Raw genomic sequence first — 23276 nt, 5'->3', positions numbered from 1 at the left:
CTGATCACTACTTTAAAATGAAAAGTCAAGATTTTTGTTTCATATTATTACTCTTCAAAATGTTCACTCAGCCCTGGCCGGTTTGGCTCAGCGATTAGAGCATTGACCTGTGGTCTGGAGAAACCCGGGTTCGGTTCCCGCTAAGGGGACGTACCTCGGTTGCGGTTTGTCCCCGGCCCTGGTTGGGTCGTTGTGGGTGGCAACCACTTGATGTGTCCCTTTCACGTCGATGTTTCTCTCTCTCTCTCCCCCTCTCACTCTATCTGAACAAAATATCAAAAAATATTCTCAGATGAGGATAAAAAAAAAAATGTTCACACTCAGATCAAACATTACCACCTCTTTCCACATTTCTCAGTATCAAGGCAAGAGTGTATTTAATTTACAGAAAGTAATAGTAACATTTCCAAGGCCCTTCCTTGCACAGTAACTTTAGTAAAGAATGCTCAAGAAGTAGGTATTAAATTCAGACTTTTCCTATGCCATATTTTTTTTAAAAAATATTTTTATTAATTTATTTTTGTTACAGATGTTTCTCCTTTTCCCCCATTGACACCCTCCTCCCAATCCACGCCCCCAGCTTTGTTGTCCATGTCCATTGGTTATGCATACATGCATATAAGTTCTTTGGTTTATCACCCCCCTCCCACCCCCTCTTCTAAGGTTTGTCAGTCTGTACCCTACTTCTATGTCTCTGGGTCTATTTTGTTCATCAGTTTGTTTTGTTCATTATATTCCACAAATAAGTGAGATCATGTGATATTTGTCTTTCTCTGCTTGGCTTGTTTCACTTAGAACAATACTCTCCAAGACCCTCCATGTCATCTCACAGGATAAGAGATCTTTCTTTCTTACAGCTACATAGTATTCCGTTGTGTATATGTACCACAGCTTTTTTATCTACTCATCTATTGATGGACACTTGGGCTATTTCCAGATCTTAGTGCTTGCAAATAATGCTGCTATGAATATAGAAGTACATATATTCTTTTTGATTGGTGTTTCAGGCATCTTAGGATATATTCCTAGAAATGGGATCACTGGGTCAAATAAAAGTTCAATTTTTAACTTTTTGAGGTAACACTATAGTGTTTTCTATAGTGGCTGTACCAGTCTGCATTCCCACCAGCAGTGTACTAGAGTTCCCTTTTCTCCACACCCTCGTCAGCACTTGTTGTTTGATGATTTGTTGATGGCGGCCATTCTGACAGGTGTGAGGTGATACCTCATTGTTGTTTTAATTTGCATCTCTCTGATGATTAGTGATGATGAGCATTTCTTCATATGTCTCTTTGCCATTTGTATGTCCTGTTTGGAGAGGTGTCTAGTTCCTCTGCCCATTTTTTAATTGGGTTCTTTGCTTTCCTTTTGTTGAGTTGTATGAGCACTCTATATATATATACTGTAAATTAACCCCTTATCTGATATATCATTGGCAATTATGCTATCCCATAACAGTGGGTTGCCTTTCGATTTTGATGATTGTATCTTTTGCTGTGCAGAAGCTTTTGAGTTTGATGTAGTCCCATGGGTTCATTTTCTCCTTTGTTTCTGTTGCCTTAGGTGATGTGTCAGTGAAAATTCTGCTGCATATGATGTCTGAAATTTTGTTGCCTACAGTTTCTTTTAGGATATTTATGGATTCACGGGTCACATTTAAGCCTTTTATCCATTTTGAGTTTATTTTTGTGTATGGTGTAAGTTGATGGTCTAGTTTCACTTTTTTTGCATGTAGCTGTCCAATTTTCCCAACACCATTTATTAAAGAGGCTGTCTTTACTCTTGCCACCTTTGTCAAATATTGAGCATGCTTCAAAAATTTTTTTCCATCCCTTCACTTTCATCCTGTGTGAGTCTTTTTTTTTTTGTGATGTGGGTCTCTTGTAGACAGCATATATATGGGTCATGTTTTTTTTATTCAATCAGCTACCCTATGTCTTTTGATTGCAGCACTTAAGCCATTTACATTAAGGTTATTATTGACAGATAGTTATTAGTTGCCATTTGTATTTCATGCCTGTGTTCCTCTCTTCCCCTCCCCTCCCCTCCCCTCCCCTCCCCTCCCCTCCCCTTCTCTCTCTCTCTCTCTCTCTCTCTCTCTCTCTCTCTCTCTCTGTTTCTTCTTTTTCTTACAACAGTCCCATTTCTTGCAGTGCTGGTTTGGTGGTGGTAAATTCCTTTAGCGTTTTTTTTGTTTTGTTTTTGTTTTTTCTGTGAAGCTCGTTATTTCTCCTTCAATTTTGAATGACAGCCTTGCTGGATAGAGTAGTCTTGGATTCAGACTCTTGCCTTGCATTACTTTGTACACTTCATGCCACTCCCTTCTGGCCTGCAGTGTTTTTATGAAGAAATCAGCTGACAGTCTAGTGGGAGCTCCCTTGTAGGTAACTTTCTGTGTCTCTCTTGCTTCCTTTAAGATTCTTTCTTTGTCTTTAATGTTTGCCATTTTTATTATGATGTGTCTAGCTGTGGGTTTTCTGGGGTTCATCTTGCTTGGGACTCTCTGTGTTTCCTGGACTTGTGGCTTTTTCCTTCACTAGTTTAGAAAAGTTTTCTGTCATTATTTCTTCAAACAGGTTCTCTATTCCTTTCTCTGATTCTTCTCCTTCCGGTACCACTATAATGTGAATGTTGTTACTTTTTATATTGTCCCAAAGCTCCCTTAAACTCTCCTCCTGCTTTTTTCTTTTTCTTTTCCCATTTGCTGTTCTATTTGGGTGTGTTCATCTATCTTGTCTTCTAAGCCACTGATTCGGTCTTCAGTTTCTTCTAATCTACTACTGAGCCCTTTTGTAAGGTATTTTTCATAACAGCTATGTCATTCTTTATTTCCTCTTGATTTTTATGCATAGCTTCTACCTCTTTTTAAGCTGATGTAGTTCTCACTGAGCTCTTCATAACTATTATTAAGTTGCTTATAGTTCTCACTAAATTATTTGAGCACACTTAAAATCATTGCTTTGAATTCTTTATCTGACAAGTTGCTGCTTTCTTCCATTTCCTGTAGTTCCTTTTCTGGTGATTCCTCTTTTTCTTTCATTTGGGTACTGTTTCTTTGTGTCACTATTTTAGCAATCTGGTAGTTCTAGGCCCGGTGAGGGATGTTGGAATGTGTAGGCAAGTCAGTGTGTATCCAATAAGGCTGCTGTGCCTCCCAGACTGCTTTATGTATGGTGCTGCTTGCCTGCTGTGGGTCCTGGAGGATTGATAACTGGCAGCTGGTATTGGACTGTAGTGTAGGTCTTGACTCCCCAAGTCTTGCTGCTGCTTGGGCTGGGGAACCACTCCTGCTAATGCCTCTGGGGATGGGTCTCAGCTGCCAATCTATGCTGCTGCTGCCTGGGACGCATGGGTCCAGCTGGTACACTACTGGGTGCGTGAGTTCCATTGGTACTCTGCTGGGATTTGTGGGATATGCTGCTGCCTGGTGGGGCTCAGCTTCTGATCAGTCGTTGCTGGGGGCAAGTGTCAGCTTCCAGTTTGCACTGCTACTGCTGCTGCTGTTGGCAGGGTGTGCTCTCAGGTCCCAATCCTCTACTGTTGTTGGGCTGAGGATGCTCTGCTCCTGGGACTTTGCTGCTGCCTTGGGGAGGGGCTCCATTCCAAATCCGCTGCTGCAGTTGTCAGGGGCAGGTCTTGGCTGTCCAAGCCTTGCTGCTGCTTGAGCTGGGGCACCGCTCCTGATCAGCCTCTGCTGATGCCTCTGGGGATGGGTCTTAGCTGCCAATCTGTGCTGCTGCTGCCTGGGGATGTATGTCTGCTCCCAAGCCTCAGCTGCTGTTCCTCCTACACCTTATTTTAGTTAAAATTTCACCTCTTGTATTTAGGTTAATTTAGCTTAATGCTTTATATGAAATTGGATAAGAAGAAACAATAATTCGCAGCTTCAGATGAGCGAATGATCATAGAAGATGTAAGCCACACAAATATGTTAGTGTCCCACACACTAGATGGTGGTGCCACACAAAGCAAAGCAGAAGAGAGTGATGGCTTGAGTGGATAAAACAGAATGACCTGATTATATCTTTGCACATTGCAAAAGATTTTATTCCTTCTTACTGAAACATTTTTTTCTGAAATTTGAATAAACCTTTGTGTTTGAACAATGGAGATATACAACAGAGAGAAGTACAATAAAGATAATAAATTTACAAAATCTCAAACTATATGTGGTTTTATTTAAAACAAGAAGTATTTTATAAGAATTACTTTTTTCTTTTTCTGAGGTTTCAACATCTCTAAACAAAATATAGTACAGCATTACATGTCAAAATCTATAGCGTTTGTTCGAAGTACTATTCAGGGGAGAAATTTCCAAACATAAATGAACTTATAAAAAATAGTAACATAGCCCTGGACAGTATGGCTCAGTTGGTTGGAGCATCATCCATCCTGTGCACTGAAAGGTTGTGGGTTCGATTTCCGGTCGTGGTACATGCCTAGGTTGCAGGTTCCATCCAAGTCAGGGTGTGTATGGGAGGCAACCAATCAATGTGTCTCTCTCAAATCAATATTTCTCTCTCTTGCTCTTTCTCCCTCTCGAAAATCAATTAAAAATAAAAAGAAAGATCCCACATATTTATATATTAAAAAAAGCAATAGTAACATAATATTGTAATTGCTATGTATGGTGTCACAGAAGTACTAGATTTATTAGCATGATTAGTTTTAAGCCATATAACTGTCTAATCACTATGTTTGTATACCTGAAACTAATATGTTAGAATAACACAACATATATTATACTAATATAATATTCAACTGTAATTGAAAAGTTAAAAATTATTTTTTTAAAAATAACAAAATGAATAAAATATCAACTGTACCTACAGAACTGATTTCTCTAAAGAAAAGTGAAGAAGAAATTACCATTAATTTATAAGAAAAAAATTTTGAGTGGTCTCAGACCCAAAGTTCACATGCATAATATGTCTTTATTTCCTTCACCACAATCACAATGCTTAATTACATCCAGTTGTATGCTAAGCATAACACCCTTAGACTTTTCGAATACCTTAGGACACATCTTGCTTACAGATGCACAGAATAAATCAGGATAAAGCCCGGACACTCACAGACACAGTTCAAAGCTCTGGTGCTAGATGCCGGGTGTGGTTCTAGGGAAGGAGCTGGGCAGGGCCAGTCTCACTGCTCTGGGTGCTGCTGCCTCTATAACGGCCAATGCAGAACAAATGCTGAAGGCTATTTTCACATTTCACCTTTTTTCAAAAAAGTGAAAAACCTCTTCAAATTTTTTTCCGTTAGTTAAACAGGTACTAATGTAGGTATTTTGTCAAAGTAAAGCGGTGTAATGGGAAGTGGTGTACACGAACTTTTGAAAGCCTGTATAGAATAATATTAATATTTGACAGAGCTGATTTATAACAAAGCTAATTTTTAGTCAGCAAGTAGGTCCATGTTTGTTATTCACAATTCTTTTTCAGGAATAAAAGAAAGTAAAAGAACTAAATGTTGGATTCAAGACACGAATAACAAAAACAAAATAACAAACACCAAAAAAGTAGAATGGAAAAAATTATGGTTAAAAACTAACAGTATTAGAAGGAGGGAGATCAGGAGGGTGGGAGATAGGGAAGAAAGAAAGGCAGGAAGGAAGGAGACAGACAGGCCCAAGCTGATCAATTAAATCACAAACTGGTTTCTAAAAAAAGACTGAATTTTAAGAATATACTGTATACAACTTATCACAATAAATTTTAAAACCTACAGGAAATGGATGATTTTCTAAGAAGATATAAATGATAAAACTGACCTAATGATACACAAAATAATTTGACTAGACCAATAATCAAATCATAGCTTGAAATGGTAAAGATTAAGCCCTCAATGGGAACGAGGACCAAAAGGTTTTAAAAAAAAAATTCTACTAATCCTTCCAAAAACAGGTAATCCCCATTTCTACAAACTATTCCAGGGAATTTATTTTTAAGAGGGGGTGGATCAGTTACATTCCCCCTAATTGGGCTAGTGGATAAGTACAGTATGAAGGTCAACATCACTGTTGAACACAGAAACAAAAATCATAATGTCTTAATAGAATTTTTAAAAAAAAAAAGAAATTTATTTTTAAAATATTTAACTTAGTAGAGTATGCCCCAGGAATATAAAGGTGTTTCAACAATGTATTTCTATGACCAGAGTAATTCTTTGCATAATTTTTAAAGACAGTTTATTCATGCTCTATAAAAATGGACTAAAATAACATGACATGGTTCGGCCTTTCCTGATTCCATCACATTCTATTTCCTCTTCACCTTGTCATATCCAGGTTGTCTAAATCATAACTCACTATTCATCTACAACATCTTAGCTAGAAAGAACATTAGCAGTCATGTAGTGTTCCAGTGTATCTAGGAACTGCACTTCCTTCCCAGTATGAAGATAAGAAAAACAAGACCAAAATGAACTTACAATTTCAAGTTATTTTGTGTACCTTTAGGTCAGTTTTATCATTTATATCTTCTTAGAAAATCATCCATTTATGTAGGTTTTAAAATTTATTGTGATAAGTTGTAAGTTGTATACAGTATATTCTTACATTGTGCCAAAATCAAAAGTATGGCACAATGAGAACATACTACCAGCGGGCCCCACATTCTCCAGCACACCAGTATCATTCCCTGCTCCCCGGCATGGCAATGCCATCTTACACCACATTTTACAAGTAGAACTACTGACCTGAGGTTTGAACAGGACTGTCAGATAATTTGGCTAACGTGTGCTAGAAATGAGCTGACATAGGATTTAAATACATCTGTGCAATCTAAAGCACAGGCTTGGGAATTATTTCATCAGGTACAAGTTAAATTAGAAACAAAGGAATACTCAAGGATGCTCAGTGCCTGTTGTGCTCCCAAAGGTGAAATATGGTTTAAGAACTACTCTGTCCTTCAGAACAAGAGAGAAAAATTCTGTTTTACAAAACCATCTATGAAAAAATATCACACTCCTCTCCTCTAACCTTTCAACAAGTAAGTCATTTTTTTTCTGACTATCTATTAAAAGTATTTCTTCCAAAGAATTTACATGCATTTATGCATTGTCCATGGACATAGACAATAGGGTGGTGAAGGCCTGGGGCGGGGCAGGTGAAGGAGGGCAATGGGGGAAGAAAAGGGAGAGACATCTGTAATACTCTCAACAATAAAGATTTTAAAAAAGAAAAAAAAAAGTATTCTTTCCAAAATTACAAGTTCTTCCATTTTTATACTTACATATAATCTTTTTTTTTTTTTTTTTTTTTTTTACAGAAACAGTATCTTACTTTCTTGGAGCTCTTTTTAATTTATCAAAATAATATAAACATTGTTTCCACTTCCATAAATCTTCTACATGATTTAGTGATTGCACAGGATCCCTGGGCGAATAGCCCATAATTTGTAAACATACTCATACTTTTAAACGTTAAGATTATATCTAATTTTTTTTTACTATAAATAATGATATGATGAATTTATGGCCTTTTGACTAGTCTTTGTTCATGATGTCCTAGTTTTACTCAGGGAACTCCTACTAATCTCCTTTAAAATAATAATCAAATGTTATTTCCTCTACATTGTATTTTCTAATTCTTCAAAACAGAGTTAAGTTCTCCATAATCATTGAATATATATGTATATAGGAATAAATAAAGACGTGATATTACCCTCAAGCTAACATATTTTATTCTAATATGTATACTGTTTTGTTCTAATTATCCCATTACATTTAAGCCTCTCTCATAGAAGTATAAACATCTCAAAGGAAAAAATATTGTTTTCTTATTTTTTTCATATTTTAAATTTATAGTATGCTGCCTGGAGCACAGCCAATACACAATAAGTGTTTGTTAAATGAGTAACTCCCCAACATATCTAACAAGAAACATCAAGGTATATCTTCTATTCAAGAGGACTACTGAGCACCTACAATTGAGAGACTGCTGATTTCTACAGAAGTAAAAGTGAGACATACCCACAACACAAGAAGTTTGTAATTGCTTAGCAATGTCCATTAAAGTGGAAAATGGTAAATGATATAAAAATATACAATGCTTACAACAGCATGGAAAGAAATAAAGTACTTAAATATAAAGTTAATAAAAAAGTGTAACATTTGTATGCTGAAAATACAAAACATTGTGGAAAAACTTAAAGAATATGGAAAGATATTCTAGGTCCAAGCCCTGGAGGGCAATATTCTGAAAATCAAACTAAAGAATCAACATAATTCCTATAAAAATTTCAACTGAACTTTATACAGAAACAGACAAGCTGATCCTAAAATTCACATGGAAATGCAAGGGAGTCAGAATAGCCAGATCTTTAAAAAGTAGAACAAAGTTGGAAGACATAATTCTCAATTTCACAGCACTTTACAATAGTACAATAATCAAAGCAGTGCAGTACTGGTATTGAACACATATGGTCCAAAGGAACAGAATCGAGAGTCCAGAAATAAACTCATACATCTATGTTCAACAGATTTTCAACAAGAGTGCCAGGGCCATTCAAGGGGAAAAAATAGTCTTTCCAACCAATGGTGCTGAGAAAACTGGATGCTCACATCCAAAAGAATGAATCTGGACTCCTTCATCACACTATATACATAAATTAACTCAAAATGATCAATGTAAGCACCAAAATCATAAAACTCTTAAAAGTAACCAATGATGTGAATCTTCATGATCTTGGGATAGGCAATGGTTTCTTAGATATGACAACAAAAGCAAAAGCAACCTATCAAAAACAAAAATAGACAAATTAGACCATCAGAATCACAAACTTTTGTGCTTCAAAGGTCACTATAAAGAAAGTAAAAAAAATCCACAGAATATGAGAAAATACTTACAAATTATATAAAATCTGATAAGGCTCTAATATTCAGAATAATATAAAGAACTCTTATAACTCAATCAGAAAGACAAGCAAAGCAACCCAATTAAAATATGGATTTGATTAGACATTTCTCCAAAGAAGATATATAAATAGCTAATAAGCACATGTCCATCTAATCACACCCACTAGGGTTGCTATAATCACAAAGGCATAATTATCAACAGACTTGAAGATATATTTTCACACAAAAAAATATATACATGATTGTTTATAGTAGCATTTTCTTAACAGCCCAAAACTGGAAAAAACTCATAAGTGACTGTGAACTAAGGAATGCTTGATAATATGTGATATAGTCACATAATAGAATATTATTCAGCCATAAAAAGGAATAAGGTACTGATAAATTCTACAATACGAATGAGCTTTTAAAATATTATTTTGCTTCGGCAGCACATATACTAAAATATTATGTTAAGTAAGTTCATGAATATGAATGTCCAGAATAGGCAACCCAGAAAGACAGAAAGCAAATTAGTGGTTGCCACGAGTTGAGGAGGATACTAGGTAATGACTGCTCAAAGAGGGGAGGTGGGTGAAGAAAACATTCTAGAATTCAATAGCAGTGATGGTTGAACATTCTGAATGTGATTTAAAAAACCACTGGGTTGTACACTTTAAAAGGGTTAAGATGGTGAATTCTATGTTATATGAATTTACCTCAAAAAAAGATTAATTTTATTAATGAAATTTTTGATCATGTGAATTATAGCAATATCAATACAATGTGCTATGATTCAGAAATCAATTAATTTGCTAGAGATTGGAGGTAGAAAGAGAAGTAGATTGGGAAAGCTTTTAAGAAGTTGGTTAGATCTGTTACAGGCCTTGTAGGATATGCAAAATACTTGATATGATAGGAAGAAAGGTTAAAACACAGGAAAAATCATGACTTACTTAGTAAATGAATAGTTCATTTAATAAAAGTAAGATAGAATTATGAATAAAAGGCAAGAAAGGTGTGTTGGAAGCTTATATGCAAGATTTTGAATGTGAAGGCTTTGTTTAACAAGTAGTAGAACTTCAAGGAAGGTTTAGCACACACTGAATTTATTACAGCAGCACTTTAGGCCGCCTTGTTGAAACAGAGAAGCATGTTTCTACTATAATAGAGCTAAAATCAGTGGTAAAGAAGACTTAAACTAATGGATAGGAATAGAAAAGAAGAATGGACTTGAAAGAACTATACAACTACCTAAATGTGGTGCACAACACACAGGTGTACCTGGAGGTGACTAGGAGAATATCATCAGATACTGGGATGGTTGTTGGTAGGTACTTTAGAAATAGATGCCCAGTTTCAAATCCTGGCTCCACTATTTATTATCTATGTGACCCTTGACAAATCTACCTCATCTCTCAAAAATACATCTCTAAACTAGGAACTAGAAAACCTAACTCATAGGTCCTAGGCAAGGCATGGATTCAGCCTATTTCTTTTCCAAGTATATGGTGAACTGCCCAACATGTACTACTTTCTCCCATGGATCCAAAAGTGCTAACCTTCATCACATATTAAGGGTATAGATACACATGTGCATCTGTTCCCAGACTCATCAATCTGTTATCTGTCTAGTTGTTTGCCAGAGCAGATAGTGAAATTCCATAGAATAATAACTTTTTGTTTGTTTTGTTAATCTTCACCTGAGGATATTTTTTCATTGATGTTTTTAGAGAGAGTGGAAGGGAGGGAGAGGGGAGAAAGAGAGAGAGAGAGAGACATCAATTGGTTGCCCCCTGAACACGCCCTGAACTGGGCTGGGGGTAGAACCTGCAACCCAGGTACACACCCTTGACAGGGAATCAAATCCATGACCCTTTGGTGCACGGGCCAATGCTCTAAACACTAAGCCACACCAGCTAGCGTGATAGCTTTCTGAAAAAACAGCAAAAGAATATAACAAACAATTCACTGAGAAATGCAAATGATCTATAAGCATAAAATAATATACAATTTCATTCGTAACTAAAGAAATACAAATTACAATAAGATGCCATATTTCACCTACTATATAGACAAAAAATAGAAAGATCAATAATGCTTGTCATTGTGAGGAAGAATATTATCACTAGCCACTGCATACATTGGCATATTTTAAAAATAAACTTCACAACCACTACCAACATTTTATTAATTTATTGTTTTAATCCTCACCTGAGGATATTTTTCTATTTATCTTCAGATAGAGTGAGAGGGAAAGAGAGAGAAACATTGACATCTGCAACCGAGACATGCAACTCATTGGTCAATGGGTCGACGCTCTAACCACTGAGCAAAACTGGCCAGGGCACCAATTGCCAACATTTTAATTGTATATACCTTTTGATCCAGTGAATCAACTTACAACATTTTTTTTAATTTCAGGGGTTTTTTTTGTTTTTAAGATTTTTTTATTGATTTTTAGAGAGAGAAGAAGGGAAGAGGAGGAAAGAGAGAGAAAAAAATGGATAGGCTGCCTCCTGCACGCCCCCTTCAGGGTATCGAGCCCACAACCTGGGTATGTACCCTGACAGGAAATTGAACCAACAACCTTTCGGTGCACAAGATGACAACCAACCAACTCAACCACACCATCCAGGGTCAGGATTTTATTTTATTTTATTTTATTTTTTATCCTCACCCGAGGATATTTTTCCATTTTTTGTACAGATAGAGTGGGAGGGAGAGAGAGGAAGGGAGAGAGAGAGAGAAACATCGATGTGAAGAGACACATCGAGTGGCTGCTACCCACACGACCAACCAGGGCCGGGGACAAACTGCAACCGAAGTACGTGCCCTTAGCGGGAACCGAACCCGGGTCTCTCCGGACCGCAGGCCGACGCTCTAACCGCTGAGCCAAACCGGCCAGGGCAGGATTTTATTGAATGAATATATTCACAGCAATAAAACCAAGAATATTCATCAGGAGAGAACTGATTAAATAAATGATGGTATAATAATAAAATTAAATACTATGTAACTATAAAAAAGAATGAGGTAAATCCAAACTACTGAAATAAAAAATATATCCAAGACATACTTTCAAGTAAAAAAACAATTTCCAAGGCTGGATGTATAGTAGAATTCCATCAGCAAAAAGAAAAGTGGTAGAGAGAATGTTTGAAGAAGTAACGGCTGAAAACTTCCCAAATATGATCAAATACATGAATATAAACATCCAAGAAGCTCAATGAACTCCAAGTAAGATTAATTCAAAGTGACCCATACCAAAAACATAACTTTCAAATGCTAAATACAAGAAAATCTTAAAAGCAGCAAGAGAGAAGCAACTAGTCACATATGATGGATCTAGATTATCAGGAGATTTCTTATCAAAAACTTTGGAGGTCAGAAAGCAGTGGGCCAATTTATTCAGAATTTGTGTACAACGATGTTCACAGAGAGGTGTTTAAAATGGTCCAAAAAAATGGCAACAAATCAAATTTAAAACAAAAAAGAACGAATAAATTACTTGTGACTTATGCATGCTTCATATTAATTAATTTACAGCAGTGAACTGAACTATAACTATGTACATCTACAGCGATAAAATTCAAAATGTTAAATAAAAACAAGAAAGAATACATTCAATAAATAATGAAGCATACCCTGCTTTGATATTTCAAGTTACCACCAGTAACCCTGACCCTTCTTCTCCTATTCTACTTTTTTTTTAATCCTCACCCGAGGACATATTTTTCCATTTTTTGTTCAGATAGTGTGGGAGGGAGAGAGAGGGAGAGAGAGAGAAACATCCATGTGAAAGGGACACACCGAGTGGCTGCCACCCACACAACCAACCAGGGCCAGGGACAAACTGCAACCAAGGTACGCGCCCCTAGCGGAAACTGAACCCGGGTCTCTCTGGACCGCAGGCTAAAGCTCTAACTGCTGAGCCAAACCGACCAGGGCTACTTTTTTTTTTTTTAACCACAGCTGTTACCTTCTTGGCCATCCTCTAAGCTAAGAATGGGTCTTTGATATTTGTTAATTGTTCAATAATGCAGCCAAAGCACATAAAACAGTACCTGGTATCTAATATTTGCTCAATAAGTATTTGCTGAATGAATTAAATAATTCCAATTATATAAAGTTGAAAAACAGGTAAGCTTAAACACCCTATTATTTACAGATGCATACAGATAGTAAAACTATAAAAAATGTAGGGTAATGAAAAAAGCCATGGTATAAGTAAGCTCTGGCATAGGGAAAGCAAATACAACACAAAAAAATTTCTCATTCTTAACCTGGGCTTTCAAATGTGTATATAATTATATGTATACATGTATATGTTATACACACACACACACACACTCACACACTCAGGGGTGGGCAAAAGTAGGTTTACGGTTGTTTGTATAGAAAAAGAGGTGCAGATTATGATTACTACAGTAGCTTTATTAACTCAAAAGAATGTCACAATGGCACAGTGTATTTAGGTACAATCTCGTAAGTGCTCAAATTGCTGGCCTTCATTATTCACACATTCTTGTACTCTACTGCTTATTTATACTCAAGGATGCTTTGGCACAGAGTTCATTTTAAACCTACTTTTGCCCACCCCAGTATATATATATGATATACATCACAGCAAGAAAAAATGTCAGAGAAAAAAAACTCCATTAGCACTTCTTTCCTTAACCCCTACTCCACTTCACCCCAATTCTGACTCATCACTACTATACCCAACACAAGAGTCAGATAACAGCTAGAATAATTCGTGCTATAAAACAGTGGCAAACTCTGCCTAGGAACTTGATAGGAATTCTGAGATTTACATTGATTCTATTATTGTTTCCAAGTGAATTAGGAGTCATCAGAAATCAAGTATTAGTAAATATAAGAAAATAGAAGTTTTCACATCAACCAATAAGACATCAATAGAAAAAAATACTTCTAAGTGCTACCAGTTAGATGTATGGATAAGGACACAGGTAGATGTAGATATCGATACACATATAATCTTAATTCATCATATAGAAACTATTTCAAATGTACCTGTATGCTGCCAAACTCAACGTTTTCATAATGGAAATGTGCGCATTCAGCCATCTTCGGAAAGTGACCTTTAGTGAAGGGTAACCTGAAGTATATGAAATAAATAAGTGAGACACAAGAGACTGAAATAGTGAAAATTACTAAGCCTAAGGAAAAAATAAAATGGGTTTGGGAGCTCGTGCAAGCAAACTATTTAATAAGCACATGCGCATGAGCACACATATACCCACACAACTCTTTTCAGAAATACACTGAATCAAATGAAAATTACATTTAGTGCACAGGTCAAAACTAAAACAAAAAATTAAAAAGCATCACTATACTCTCCTAATCATGACCCAAGTCAATGCCCATAGAAAAACTATGCTTTCGGTGAATGTTATGGAAACTGAGAAGAGCCAGCTTCTAACCAGAAGCAGCATTCCCACCACAAAACACAAAGCCAGATTGTACCTGTGCATGTTGTCGCAGCCCATCAGTCCTGGATTGGTGGGTCTGGATGCAGAATGAACATTTTTATCCTTGTCTTCTCTATACTTGCAATGAAAACATAGCTATCTAACCCTCTACCAGTGAAAAGATGGTTTTTCTGTTTAAAACTGAAACAGATACCTTAACTTACTTCACTTAAGAATCAACTACTGGCATCCACTTCAGGCCCCCTTGAAGGCAAACCTGAGATACAGCAATTATCATAACTCAAACAACAAACTTGATTTTTCTAAATGAATGAGAACACGTATTAAAGGTACCAAGAAGGATAAACTTGGGTTGTTCCTGTTGAACAAATGCAACCTAATAGACGAGTACATAAAGTGGCTAGAACAAAATTAAAGTATAGTTTTAGACAAGAGATAATCTTCAGACCTATTCCATTAACCATTGAGTCACAATTTAAGGCTCACCAGTATAATTTAATGTATAGACATTAAGAGCTTATTTAGTAAGAAATCTAAACAAAAGTTTTAAGAGAACTAAAGAACCGATTTGCATTTATAGGAATTCATTTAAAAACCACTGTAAAATCATACTTACTTTTTCACATGTTTAACCTTCATACTAGCTGTACTGCCACATGTCTTAAGACTAAGGTCTCCAGGAATCTCAGGAACGTCTGCTCCTCTTGCCTTAAAATTAATAAAGACAAAATATTTATGACTATTCCTTTAGTATGAATACATTTTAAAAAGCAGAGTATAGTTCATTTTAATGGTTCTGTTGATTCTGTATCAAGAGTAATACATATTGATTTAACAAGCTCTTCTTAAAATTATAACTTTCTGAGTTTTAACTATTAAGAAGAAGAAAAAATATTCACCTTATTTAAATATTTAACTTTACTGTGTGAGAAAATATTTTCTGTGTTAAGAATTTTCATGCTCTTATACTCAAATTTCAAAATCAGCTATTATGTGTCTCAGCACAAACTTAAATCTCCCCAGGGAGTTGGTGGAATAAAGTAACCTTGGTTACAATGATTAATAAAAGGTAAAATGGCAATATAAACATAATTAGGACATTACACTATACATTTCTCACACCAAAATTTGGAAGTGACATCTATATAATATTTCTAAATTTACTTCTTTGTCTGACACAATTTTCATGTAGTGACTTTTTAATTCTTGTTATACATTCAACTACAAATTTTCTCACACTCTGAACAAAATAAACAGTATATCCAAAAATCTGTAAAAAAAAACATATGTATGCTATATTAACCATGATTTGTTACATTATTATAGCCAATGCCACATGATCCAATAGGGGAGAACAATATGAGCTGAGCAGGTAAACTGAGTTAAGGGGAGATTCACAAAGAAGACGTAGTAAATATATGCAAGGAATACTACTTAGTCATAAAAAATAACAAAACCTTGACATTTGGGACAACATGGTTGGACCTTGAGGGCATTACACTAAGCAAAATAAGTTAGATAAAGGAAGACAAACATGCCCTGAGCCTGGGTTGCAGGTTCGATAACCAGCCCTGGCTGGGGTCGTGTGGGAGGCAACCAATCCACGTATCTCTCTCACTCGCTCTCTCTCTCTCTCTCCCACTCTATCTAAAAATGGATGTAGCCCTGGCTGGTTTGGCTCAGCAGTTAGAGCATCGGCCTGTGGACCAATGAGTCACGGGTTCTATTCTGGTCAAGGGCACGTACTTTGGTTGCAGTTTGTCCCTGGCCCTGGTCAAGGTCGTGTGGGAAGCAACCAGTCAGTGTCCCTGTCATGTCAATGTTTCTCTCTCTCTATCTCTCTCTCTTCCCCTCTCTCCCTCCCTTTCTCCCACACTATCTGAAGATAAATGGAAAAATATCCTCAGGTGAGGATTTAAAAAATAAATACCAATGTAAAAATATCCTAGGATAAGGATTAACAAAAAAAATCATGCATGAGCAACGTATTTCAAAGGACAAAAAACATGGTACAGAGTGGGGCAAAACTAGGCTTACAGTTGTTTGTATGAACAATAATAATTAATAAATAATAATACAAGAATAAGCTCTGTTTTTCACATACTCATAACTATAAACCTACTTTTACCCCTGAATTTCCCTCCATTTAGTTATTCAATTGAAAGAACTTTATTACACAATATTTTGCAACAACCTGGACCACCTTGTATTGCTAAAATAACGTATGACAGAATTCTTTCTTCTTTTTATGTTTGTGCACCAAAACTTACTGACATAAAGAGGTTTGCTGTACTTAAATACTTATTAAAATTTCTAATAAAAAGGCTTTTCACTCTTTATTCTGTAAATTATTCATAAATTGACTTAACAATAGGACACAGTAAAAAGGGGTATTCTGGATCCAGATGGTAAATAGTGATCACTTTATCTGATAGACTGCAAATTAAAATATTATCTTTTCATGGAGGGACCTGGAGAGTATTATGCTAAGTGAGATAAGCTAGTCAGAGAAAGACAAGTACCACATGATCTCACTTATTTGTGGAATATAATGAACAAAATAACTGATAAATAAAATAGAGACATGGAAGAAGGGAACAGACTGACAAATCTCAGAGGGAAGGGGTGTGGGGTGGCAGGAAGAGATAAACCAAAGAACTTATATGCATATATGCACAACCCATGGACTCAGACAACAGTGCAGTGAAGGGGGGGTGTCAATGGGGGAAAATAGGGAGACATCTGTAATATTTTCAAAAATAAAGATAAATTATATCTAAAAAATATGAAATACTGTCTTGTGAAAACAAGCTTTGTGTGCTAGATAGGTCATCATCCCCAACACATGGAAGGAGAAAATGCGGAAGACACCTAGCCTGTAGTCCACACCCCTCTGCAACCACACTCACTGGACTGTAGGTAGAAACAGGACCTAACATTAAATTCACAACCTATCCAAAGGGGCCTGACAGGAAAACCTCTGCCTAAAATGGCAAAATGGTAAAAATTAGGCAAATAAACCAAACAATGGCCCACAAAGCCTTAGAGGATTTGATAAACCATTTTGAACCAATAACAAGACAGTAACCATGCATTTTTGTAGAGTGGTAGTTCCTCATAGTCCCTAGCAGATTCTGGCCACTTAGTATATTGTTGTGAAGGAATAAATACAACCACTTAAACATAAAAAGTGGTTTCATTTATTCTTTTAAAATTTGAAAAATATAGTATTATTACTCTATTGTCTGATAAATGAATATTTTCACCTGTATATATTTTAACTGAAATGAATTTTCTTAAATTTCTACTGAAAGCACAAAGTTTGAGTTCTAAATCAAAGATTAAGAAAGTTCTCTTTTAGAAAACATTCATTAGCTGACATTCATTCATAGAAAATACACAATTTCCCAATACATTCATGTTATAATAGTCACTTCATTATGCTTCCGAAATAGAATTTATATCATCTTCTCAAAAACAACACCATTAATCAAAGAAAGCTAAGGAGACAATGGAAGGCAGTGGAACACATGTTCATAAAGACACACACCGTTTACATTTAAATTCCCTAGCAATAGCCCTGGCCAGTTTGGCACAGTGGTTAGAGCATTGGCCTGCGGTCCAGAGAGACCTGGGTTCGATTCCCGCTAAGGGACTGTACCTTGATTTTAGTTTGTCCCCAGCCCTGGTTGGGTCATGCAGGTGGCAACCACTCGATGTGTCCCTTTCCTGTCGATGTTTCTCTCTCTTTCTCTCTCTCCCACTCTATCTGAACAAAAAATAAAAAAATGTCCTCGGGTGAAAATAAAAAAAAAAAATTCTCTAGCAATAAACATTTCCTAGAAGATTAGACCATTTCATTCTTCTTTGAATTACAAACATCAAGCACAAGGGACATACTCCAAATAGTTTAAGGGAATTAATAGATTATTACCTATTTTCTCCTCCTCACTCCTCCCAGTATTCAGTTTTATACCTCGTTTTCACTGTATAATTTAACCAATATGTTCATAACCCCTATATGTATAACCCTATCTTCAAAAGGCAATTAAAATCTACCTACTCCACTTACTGGTCCTAGAATTTTCAAAGGGCATATTGCGCTGTAGACACCTTGGTTTCAGACTCTGGCCTCCAGTATTGTGAGAAAATTTCTATTCCTTTAAGTTATTAAAAATAAAAATCTGCCTACTCCACTTAAGCCTATCCTAATAACTTAGCCAAGTGTTTATATTTTCTTTTATTAATCTTCCATAAGCCTCACTCTCTATATGGCAAGTAGAAGCATTGTATTATATTTTTATTCATATTTTATTGCAAATTGCTTTTTGTTCTCTGATAAATTTTTTTCCGCTCATCAAGAGGATAATTTCCTTGAGTGAGAGCTCATGGTGTGATATGTGTACATATGTTATTAATATCTGACATTCTCAACCCTCACTACAACACTAAAATTTAACAGCATTCAACATAAACACTCAAATAAACTCAGTCCTACTAACTACCCAGAAAAGCAAACAGAGACTTTTATCTCTCATTTTATAATTCTCCAGGCTAATGAGCAATATCTATGAAAGTTTATACAAAACAAAAGAAAATTCTTCATTTAAACAGCTCTACTTTTATAAGTAAAAATATTTTCCCATTACTGCTGTTACAGGACTGGGGCCGGCCAGCAGTGTGTGGATTCTTGACTTCGTACAGGAAAGATTTCACAAAACGAGTCCAGGTGATTTTGAGAGTAAGTGTATTAAAAACAGTGAAACAAGGAAGGGCTTAGGACAGAAGAAACAAGGACAGAGAGTAGATGGGGCTGCTCTGGCTCCCTGAGAAGACAGAAAAAAGGGGGCCTTGGAGACAGGTTCAGGGGTTAGCCTGGGACGAGCTGCCACTGCCCATTTCTCCCCTGGTTGCAAGTCTCATGGGGTCCCTTAGAGTTTAGGAGATGCAGCCTGAGAGGAAAGAAGAGAAAGAAGGGAAAGGCTGGTGGGTATGCTCCTGGGAGGGGGAGCACATGCTGGGACCTTCATTTTTTTTTTTTAAGGTTTTTAAAGGGTGGGAGTTAAGGGGAGGTTTTAAGGAAGGATCTCAATAGAATATTCATCAGCTTTTCAGGTGTGCTCTTTCAAGGTCATGGTCTCTACTGACTGGTCAGATCCAGGGCAGGGAGTCATTAATCACTGCAGCTGGTCCTGGCTTCACCCACCTCATGCTGCTTTTCTGAGGCTGGAAGTGACATACAACTGAGACCTAGATGTTATTTTTAAGGAGGGAAGGTCAGGGGGTCTAAACCACATATCAGCCTATGCCAGGGAAGGAAAGGCCACCTGGGAGTAGGGTCAGCCACCGTTTTGCCCTTTGCTAGGCACCCACCCCTTTCCACACTGGTGAGCTTCTGTATCTGGCTGTAAATTGCTCCAGCCAGTTCATTGAGTTATCTGTCTGTTTCCCTGTTCCACTTGCCAAGGAATTTTTCTATCATTTTACTGTCCAGACTCAATATTATTATTATTATTATTATTATTATCATCATTATTTGGAAAGGAAAGCTGTTTATTATTTTAATCACTAAATATACTGATGGCTAGCCCTGGCCGGTTTGGCTCAGCGGTTAGAGCATCGATCTGCGGTCTGGAGAGGCCCGGGTTCGGTTCCCGCTAAGGGCACGTACCTCGGTTGCAGTTTGTCACCGGCCCTGGTTGGTCGTGTGGGTGGCAGCCACTCGATGTGTCCCTTTCACATGGATGTTTCTCTCTCTCTCTCTTCCTCTTTCTCCCTCCCACTCTATCTGAACAAAAAAATGGAGAAGTGTCCTCGGGTGAGGATTAAAAAAAAAATACTGATGGCTAAATAATCCTCCAGAAACATTAACCCAATTTACGAAACCACCAACCATGTACATGAATGTCTATTTTCTCACAACCTCACAAATTCTGAAGATTATCAGTCTTTAACTTTGTCATATAATGGGATTACTTCCTCATCTTTCTTTTCTAATTAAACAGGTTATATAAAGTTTCACGTTTTAATGTGCATTTGTATTATTGTATATATACTTATTCTCAGATTCTGTTTTTTAGATTTTTCAGAAAAACGAACTTTTTAAAGTTAAAGATAGTTATATTTGTCTGACATATAAATATCAAGATATTGAATAGCTTGCCATTAAAATGATAAACCTGGAAGATACAGTCCTTACAGTTCCTGATTTCAAGACTTACTATAAAGCAATAGTAATTTAAGTCAGTGTGGTACTGAACTAAGGATGAACAAATTAAATAGATATAACAGAAAGTCTGGAGAAAACCCACATATACACACCAAAACTTGACTTGTGACAAAAGTAAAAATGCAATTCAAAAGAATAATAATACTGTGTCAATAAATCAGATTGGTGAAGTTTTCTAAAGTATGCAAAATAGGATAAACCCTGAACCTTCTTTAAACAATACACAAAAAGTCATTCAAGATGCAAATTCACTCAATGTGAATATTAATAATGCTTCTAAGAATAAACACAGAAGAATAAATCTAATGTAAGTAAAAGTGCCTGAAAGAGAAAAAATAAGAAAAGAATATATAAGAAAAAAATAAATTCAATTATATCATATTTAAAAAAAAAAACTCATTATAATAAGATAAAAACTAACAGCCCCCCCCTTTTTTTTGGTTACTCCTTATCTGAGGATATTTCTCTACTGATTTTTTTTTTTCTTTTTTTTATGATAGAGTGGAAGGGAGGAAGGGAGAGAGGGAGGGAGGGAGGAATGGAGGGGGAGAGAAAGAGAAACATCAATGTGAGAGAGACGCATAGATTGGTTGACTCCCACATGACCTTGACCGGGGCCAGGGATCAAACTGCAACCCAGGTACGTGCCCTTAACCGGGAATCGAACCCACATCCCTTCAAAGGTTCATGAGCCGATGCTCTAACCACAAGGCCAAACTCGCCAGGGCAACAACCCAATTTTTTAAATGCCAAAATATCTAAACAAGTATTTCATAAAAGAGGATACCAAATGGCCAATAATTGTAGATAGTCAATGTCATTACTCATCAAGAAAATGTAAAATAAAACTATAATGGGATAATACTGCACACTCTTCAAAGAGCTAATTTAAAATATATATATATTAAAATACCAACGTTGGCAAAAACATGGAGCACTAAAACTCTCATTTATTGTTGAATGAAGTGTAAAATAGTAATAACAACTTCAGAAAATGTTCGATAATTCTAACTAAATTAAACATACAACTATCCAATGATCCTGCAACTACACTCCCAAATATAGACCCCCAAAATGCTCCATATGTACACAAATAGACATGTGCATAAAGTTTCAAAGGGGTTTTTTAAAAGTCACCAGAAAATGGAAACAATACAAATACACAAAAACAGGGAATGGCTGAATAAATTATGGCACATTTATGCAACAGAATGCTGTGCTTGAAAAATATATATATATATATTTATTAACATAAACAACATGAATAAATTAACATGAATAAATCTAGCCACATGTGTATGTATGTATTAAACTTAAATTAGCCCTGGCTGGTTTGGCTCAGCGGTTAGAGGGTCAGCCTGCAGTCCAGAGAGACCTGGGTTCGCTTCCTGCTAAGGGCATGAACCTCAGTTGCAGTCTGTCCCCGGCCCTGGTTGGTCGTGCGGGTGGCAGCCATTCGATGTGTCCCTTTCACATCGATGTTTATCTCTCTCTCTCTATCTATCTATCTGAACAAAAAATGGAAAAATGTCCTCGGGTGAGGATAAAAATAAATAAATAAACTTCAATTGAAAATTAACAGAAAAAAATGTCAATAGAAATTTTTGAGAAACTTAAACTGGTTCTACATTTGTATAAAATAGTTGTAACTGGGAAAACAATGAGAAGTGAGAAAAGAATCATATTTCAAATAACATTTAAAAAGACTGTTTTCTAACTTACTTTATGATAAGTTGACACAGACATCAAAACCACCCAAAAGACTTTCGACACCAGTGAGACAAGATTAAGACAATCAAAAAAGCTGTATAAATGTATAAACCAACTGTTTTAAGCACTAAAGTTCAACCATACAGAAAAGACATAAAAGGTTATGATCTGTGAGAGAAACAAATTACATAAGGTGAACTCAATATATATCCAAAACTCTGATAAAGAGAAAATCTTAATAGCAGCCAGGGGCGAAAAGCATATACACACATTACACGCTCACATATGAGAAAAGCAGAATGCTTGGATTGAGTTCTTTCCATTGCTTTTTAAAACAATGGTAAACACAGAATTCTATATCCAGAAAATTTTATTTCAAAAAAAGAATGGGAGGCTTCTAGTCTCTTCTACTGTTTATAATAAAAACTCTACAGAAAATAAAATAAAATAAAACAGGCAACTACCTAAGAATTCTAAAATAATTTAATGAGAACAAGTGAATTGGGAAGCAAAGTCAAAACTTGAAGAACGACTTAATAATAGACTGGCAGTATGCTTCCTGCATTCCCCCATTACCTCTTGGAATTGCTCAAGGAGAAGCTGAATCATGATATAAGTAACAAGCGTGGCCAGCAAAACTCTTAGGGATTACAACTTTCTGACTTGAAAATGCCCCTCGAATATGGAAAATATAGCCAAGAGGTTTCTTTTTTCCCTTTTTTTTCCCTCTTCCAACCTGGTCCAAGGACAGACTTGAGAGCAATACTTTAGCTGTAGCATGGGCATAGAAGACCTTAAATGAAAACCCATTCTTCTGAATAGAGAAACAATAAAACAGTGTAAAGCCTGTAGGGATAATCCTTGTTAAATTTTTTCTCTTACTGCTTAGGCCTGACAGTGGCCCCAGTCAGGAAAAACTACAGTACAGAGACTCAAAGTCCTGGGAAACTCCTTCCTTCCGGCCAGAGAAACCAGGAAAAGCACCCTTTGAGAGCAGACAATGTATACAAAATTGAAACTAAGCTGATGTTGAAACCACCACC

The 23276-nt window shown here is 36.2% G+C and overlaps 1 protein-coding gene across 2 annotated transcripts in view; it reads right to left on the bottom strand.

Moving 5' to 3' along the window:
• The window catches only part of ARHGAP32 (Rho GTPase activating protein 32), a 168545-nt gene that overhangs the window by 122766 nt on the left and 22503 nt on the right, over positions 1 to 23276 (bottom strand). Inside the window, exons 2-4 of one of the 2 annotated variants that reach the window (XM_036277053.1) lie at positions 14911 to 15002; positions 14329 to 14370; positions 13876 to 13960 (exon numbers count right to left, since the gene is read on the bottom strand). In XM_036277053.1, the coding sequence (XP_036132946.1) occupies positions 13876 to 13960; positions 14329 to 14370; positions 14911 to 15002 (219 nt within the window). The remainder of the gene's footprint in view (positions 1 to 13875; positions 13961 to 14328; positions 14371 to 14910; positions 15003 to 23276) is intronic. The other variant, XM_036277052.1, reaches the window with a different exon arrangement.

This window comes from Molossus molossus, unplaced genomic scaffold (assembly GCF_014108415.1).
Source record: "Molossus molossus isolate mMolMol1 unplaced genomic scaffold, mMolMol1.p scaffold_m16_p_22, whole genome shotgun sequence".
Taxonomy (NCBI): domain Eukaryota; kingdom Metazoa; phylum Chordata; class Mammalia; order Chiroptera; family Molossidae; genus Molossus; species Molossus molossus.
The sequence above is the reverse complement of the archived record's forward strand: the minus strand, read 5'-3'. Positions and strand labels throughout refer to the sequence as shown.